The sequence below is a fragment of the Euprymna scolopes genome, chromosome 45 (assembly GCF_053919585.1).
Source record: "Euprymna scolopes isolate OS-2025 chromosome 45, ASM5391958v1, whole genome shotgun sequence".
In the NCBI taxonomy this organism is placed as follows: domain Eukaryota; kingdom Metazoa; phylum Mollusca; class Cephalopoda; order Sepiida; family Sepiolidae; genus Euprymna; species Euprymna scolopes.
In genome coordinates, this window is record NC_136526.1 from 212,064 (window position 1) to 218,305 (window position 6,242).

The following is a 6,242-nucleotide window of genomic DNA, read 5'->3' on the forward strand; positions in this document are numbered from 1 at the left end:
AAGTGGTAGTCAGTAGGTAAGAGGTTTGGAGAGTATGGTGGATAAGGCAGAGTTTCATAGCTCAATTCGTTACAACTTGTCCTGTCCTTTTTCCTTCATTTCTTTTCACAGCAGTCATTGTCCTCATATGCAAATTAATGCCATATGTATATTAATCAACTGGTTAAAGATGAAAGTTTTTCTTTTCTCTTTCCTTTCTTGATTCCATCCCCTAACAGGATAGATAGAGGCACTGTCGCTTGCATAAGTCACATTTTGCCTTATTTTTGGTAAGGATTTTCTGACCACCCACTGTAAAGAAGATATCGATGTACTTTCCTCTTCCTGAGGTAGAGGCTTCTGGATTTCTTAGTCTTGAAGGTAGACTTTTTTGATGTGAGGATTGTGTATTCTCTCTGTGATGTGGTGCATCTGAAGGGATAATTGAATCATTTGATGAGGCACAGGTCCATATGCATTAGCCAAATCGAGCCATATGACATTCAAGTCAGTCTTGTTAGTTTTCGTTCTTTGGATAGCCTCCTATATCATAGTTCCGTGTTTCACACAACATGCTATTCCAGGGATACCACCTTTTTTGCACAGAAATATTGATATATATATTTGATAGTATTTTGTTATTCTTGAACCCATTACTACAAAAAAGATTTTTCCTTCTACATTAAAAAGTGAAATTGGCGGAAATTGATTTATAGCTTGAGTTCTGATCCTTGGATATGTACACACCATCTGCTTTTATATATTGGTTACTGACATGACGGTTTTTCCATACCAATCTCAAGTTCTGGTAAAACGACAGGAACCAGATAGCAACCTATTATGAGACAGTAAACATTAGAACAAGTTTGAATTATTTTTTGGTGCCAACTTGTTGAGTATGCATTGAGCTGTGAGTCTTTGCAATCATATCTTAATACCTATGCAGTTATATATATATATATATATATATATATGTGTGTGTGTGTGTATCTACTTATTATTGTGCTTGAAAACCACAACTCAATATAATGCAAGATATTGTGTATACATATAAACAAAAACGATCTGTTATATAACCACTACATTGCTTTGTATTTCATTTTCATTTACAGATAACTGTTATAGTTGAGCATCTGCTCATCTAATTCATACCAAATAACAGGAAATGTATTTGGTATTTTGACAGAGTTGATCAACATTCTCACTAATGTGTCATCTAAATCAATTACAGAAAAGAATGCTAGCATTGAAGTACATATTTGAACTAAAAAGGTACCAAGAATATGAATACACACTTGAAATATTTTTTTAATTAATACAGAAGTACTTTATTTTTGTGAACTGTATATTCAAGGAATTCTCATTTCCTGCTGAATTATAAAAATTATAAAAACATTATAAAAAATATCTTATTAATCCATATATGGCTCTTACAGTGTCATCTGAAATAAGCATGCACTTTGAAACAAAAGAAAACCTTTACTCTTGTGAAATATGTGGAAGATTTATAACAAATTTAATTATTTTTAATTCTAATTTACAAAAATCACATGCAATCTCCTGCTAAATTATAAAAACACTGTTAAAGATACCTTATTAATCCATATATGGCTCTTACAGTGCCGTTTGAAATAAGCATGCAATCTGAAGCAAGAGAGAATCCTTATTCTTGTGAAGTGTGTGGGAGAGGATTTATAACGAATTCACAATTAAAAATTCATATTCGAACACATACTGGCGAGAAACCTTTTACTTGTGAAGAATGTAAGAAAGGATTTTCAACAAAGACGGATTTAAAAATTCACGCACGAAAACACACTGGAGAGAAACCATATTCATGTCAAATGTGTGGCCTTTCGTTTGCAAGAAAATCAAATTTCAACACGCATGTTAACACACACACTAACACGAGACCTTATTCTTGTAAAACGTGTGAAAAATCATATCCAAGGAATTCCCAGCTAAAAAAGCATATGCGGAACAAACACCCTGGAGTGACGCCTTATTCTTGTGAAATATGTGCAGCAGCATTTGCAGTCAATTCGGAGTTAAAAACACACATGCAGTCGCACAATTTGTATCAGTCGTTTTCTTGCAATGTATGTAGCCGAGAATTTTCCACCAAGGCTCATTTAACAGTTCACTTGAGAACACATACCGGAGAGAAACCATATTCATGTCAGGTGTGTGGTACATCGTTTTCTAGAGATTTTAATTTGAAACGACATATGGTAACCCACACTGGAGAAAAACGATATTCCTGTGAAGTTTGTGGAAAAGCATTTTCCAAAAATTCCTATTTACAAATACACATGCGAAAACACAGTGGAGAAAGACCTTATAGTTGTGAAGTCTGCAGCAAATCGTTTTTAAGTAAAGCTACATTAAAAATTCATATTCGAATACATACTGGAGAGAAACCATATTCTTGTGAAGCCTGCGGCACAGCATTTTCAACATGTACTCAGGTAAAGAGTCACATGTTAACACACACAGGAGACAAACCTTATTCTTGTCAAGTATGTGGAGCAATATTCTCTGCCGCTTCTACATTAAAAGGTCACATGCGAACTCATACCGGAGATCGACCATATTCTTGTGAAGTGTGTGGTAAAGCATTCACAATCGCTTCTTATTTAAAAATTCATATGAGAACACACACTGGAGAGAAACCATATGACTGTAAAATCTGTGGTTTATCATTCTCAAAGAAAGCCAATATAAACCGACATATGAGAACACATTCGGGAGAGAAACGATATACTTGTGACATATGTGGCAGAGCGTTTTCTAGCAAGTCTTATTTACAAGTACATATCAGAACACATACTGGTGAGAAACCTTATTCTTGTAAAGTGTGTGGTTGGGCGTTCACAAGAGATCTTCATTTAAAAACGCACATGGCTACACACACTGGCGAAAAAGCTTGTTCTTGTGAAGTGTGTGGCAAATCATTTTCTAGCTCTTACTTAAAAATACATATGCGAACACACACTGGAGAAAAACCGTATTCTTGTGAAGTGTGTGGTTCAGCTTTCACTACAAATTTTCGGTTAAAAAGACATGTACGACAACACACTGGCGAGAAACCATATTCTTGTGAAGTTTGTGCGAAAACGTTTTATGACAACACTTGCTTAAAAAGTCATATGCGAACACACACTGGTGACAAACCTTTTTGTTGTGAAATATGTGGGAATGCTTTTTCAATGACTGCTCATTTGAAAATACACCTGAGAACACACACTGGCGAGCGACCTTATCCTTGCTTGATGTGTGGTTCTGCATTTTCAACAAGTTCTCAGCTAAAAGGGCACATGGCAATACATACTCGAGATACGAAAAAAAGAGTGCTGAAATCAAAGCAAAAAGTATGATGACAACATTTGAGAGCAGAGAAGTTCATGAAAAAATATAATTTTACATTAATAAGGAGGATGTCTCACTGCAATCGCATAACAATGACAATCTTTTACTTGATGATAGATGTCCTATTAAAAGTTAAGAGATGCTTTAAAACAAATAACTAATCTTCGAAAATAGGACTTTGGATCTCAGCCTAAAGGCAAGGTTATTTACTTACTATATTACTTGTGAAAAATGTTTCTCTTTAGCAGCATTATGAGAATTAAAAGAATATATCTTCGTGTTTGTAAAGATTTCAATTTCTTTCAATGGGCAGCATCATGTGTTTTATTCATTTACAGAGAAATTATAAGAAACATTATTTTTTTTTCAAGATGGGGAATACTCTTAATTTCTTTACTATTACTTCTAATTTCCACGTTTAACTTGTGAGTTTGTAGCAGTATTGTTACCGGTTATAGGCTGCATGTTCTATTACTTGAAGGTCGAAGATCATTATTTGTGGTTTGTTACAACATGACACTAATTAACAATAAAGAGCACGTTTTATAAGTACATTTAAGGAGAAGATTTAGAATAAAGCACACTGAAACAGAGTTAGGTATTTACATATGTACAGGAGATATTTTTTATACAGAAGTAATGAAGAATACAAGGTGTGTTGGTATATGTGTGTGTGTATATTTCATGCATGAATTGTCTGTTATATGTATGAGTTCATTGTACGTACGTGTGTATGAAGTAGAATGTCTGTCGCATATATATTTGTGTGCATACGTATGTCTGGATTCATTGAATGTTTATCATGTATGCATGTGTAGGTATATACGAGAGTTCATCCTTACCTTGAAAGGATTACATGGCTGTCAAGATGTTTGTTAAAAGTGTATCCCTCACATGGACAGCTCGATAAAAAAAAGAATGTTTTGTCACATCGACGATTTGAATGAAAAGAGGAAGATTGTAGGAGAGAACAAAAAAGGAAAGAGTACAAAACTATTACTTTTAATTTCCGTATCTAACTTTAAAGATGACTTTAAGATTATTTGATTCAAACAAAATTATATTTGCTCCCATCTAGAAGTATTTCAACTTCACATACTCGAAATCGCTGTTCTGCATCCCACCAACACATACTCAAGATACAAAAAAAAAGAACTGAGATTAAAGCAAAAAGTATGACAGCAACATTAGAGAATATAAAAAAGTTAATGAAAAAATAGCAATTTTACATTGATAAGGAGGATATCTCACTGCAACTGCACATTTATGACAAACTTTTTGATGATGAATGTCATCATCAGCCATTACACTCAGTGACGTGTTGGGCAGCAACAAAGCCCCTCCACCTCTGCTTATCCTGAGCCAGCCTAGCCAGTGATCCCAAGAATGCTGCATAGCTTTCTTCTCCAAGTTTCTCAGCCTTCCTCTCTGCCTTTTGCCATCTGGGGTCCAGTGCAGTGCTGTTCTTGTGATTGATTGTGGGTCTTTCTCGAGAACCTGTCCAATCCACTTCCATCGCCGTTTTCTGATGATGAATGTACTATTATTAAAAATTGACAAGAAATGCATTAAAGCAAACAACTGATCATCAAAAATCTGACTTACGACTTGTATTAGGTTGGTGGATTTACTAAATATATACGACCAAATTATTCCCGATCTTTGTACGACTGACTGCTCGTGCTGTTTTTCATATACAAACAATGTGAAAAGTTGCTTGAATCAGCTGAATCGAACATTTAGTCATGCCGGGTTTGATCAGACATAAGAGGGTTGACTAAAATTGTACGATTAATTATGTACGATTATTTGCTCCTGCTGCTGTTTTGCTATTAAAGCAACTTTTACATGAACTTGCTATTGGGTTTGCCAGCACAAAATATCGTAAAAGTTTTTTGTAAACAATAAAATGAATCTACTCACAAATTTCGATTGAGAAATTATTTTTGGCAAATATATTTTTAGATTCATATAAAAGTATTCACAAAAAAATTTTGAATATTATTTTTCCAATTCTATGTGTTACTTTTTCCGTTTTTTGTTTTGTTAAAAATCTTTGTAAAAAATAAATAAGTTTATTTTAGAGAAGCCATACTTTGTTTTACTAATTATGCACGACTAAAAATGAAAAACGATTTTATGTACGTCTAAATAAATCGTTAAAACTTGAGACAATTATTTAGCACACTGTCTTAGAAAATTGTCTCAGTCGTTAAGGGTTTAATTAGTCAAATTAACTTTGACACGGGTGATTTATTCAGTTCGTTTGCAAAAAAAATCTTGTATTATTAAAATAAGCAATAAAACGAATTTACTCAAGTTTCAGTCGAGGTTATTTTTGGTAAATATCTTTTTAGTTTCATACATTAAGATATTTGCAAAAAATGAACTATTTTTTTAATATTTTCAGTCTTCTGAAGCAAAATAGAAATACAACTATTGGGTTGGTACAAAAATAATATATTTTGACGCTCAATGTTAAGTAAAAAAGTAATGACATTATTTTTGCACCAACCTAATATGTGTTGCGAGATATTTCAAATTTTGTTAGAAATTTTCATTCCAAAGTTTTAAAATATAGTTTGTGTTAAAAAAAAAACAAAGTTAAAGAAAAAAGTCACTTCGGTTTATTTAAGATTTAGTTTGAACCTTTTTACTCAAGTTTAATTTAAAAAAACAAACAAAAAAAACTAGCAGTAATCGATAATATAAATTAAAAAATGTTTGAGAAAACTTTAAAAAATGATTTCCTTTGCTTTTTTGTGGTCGATGTGCGCTGCTTGTCCAACCTGCAAAGGGTATTTATTTCGTTCTTAACATGGGGAAGTTAGGGGTGTTTATTCTGAAAGCCATTCTTAACATGGGGAAGTTAGGGGTGTTTATTCTGAAAGCCA

At 33.2% G+C, this 6,242-nt stretch overlaps 1 protein-coding gene across 1 annotated transcript in view; it reads left to right on the forward strand.

The window, feature by feature from the left end:
• LOC145269044 (uncharacterized) overlaps nt 1-5,307 on the forward strand; it is a 71,651-nt gene extending 66,344 nt beyond the window's left edge. The window contains exon 5 of the mRNA XM_080124645.1: nt 1,568-5,307. Coding sequence (XP_079980771.1) covers nt 1,568-3,356 — 1,789 coding nt within the window. The 3' untranslated portion in view covers nt 3,357-5,307. The remainder of the gene's footprint in view (nt 1-1,567) is intronic.
• Nucleotides 5,308-6,242: the final 935 nt, after the last annotated feature.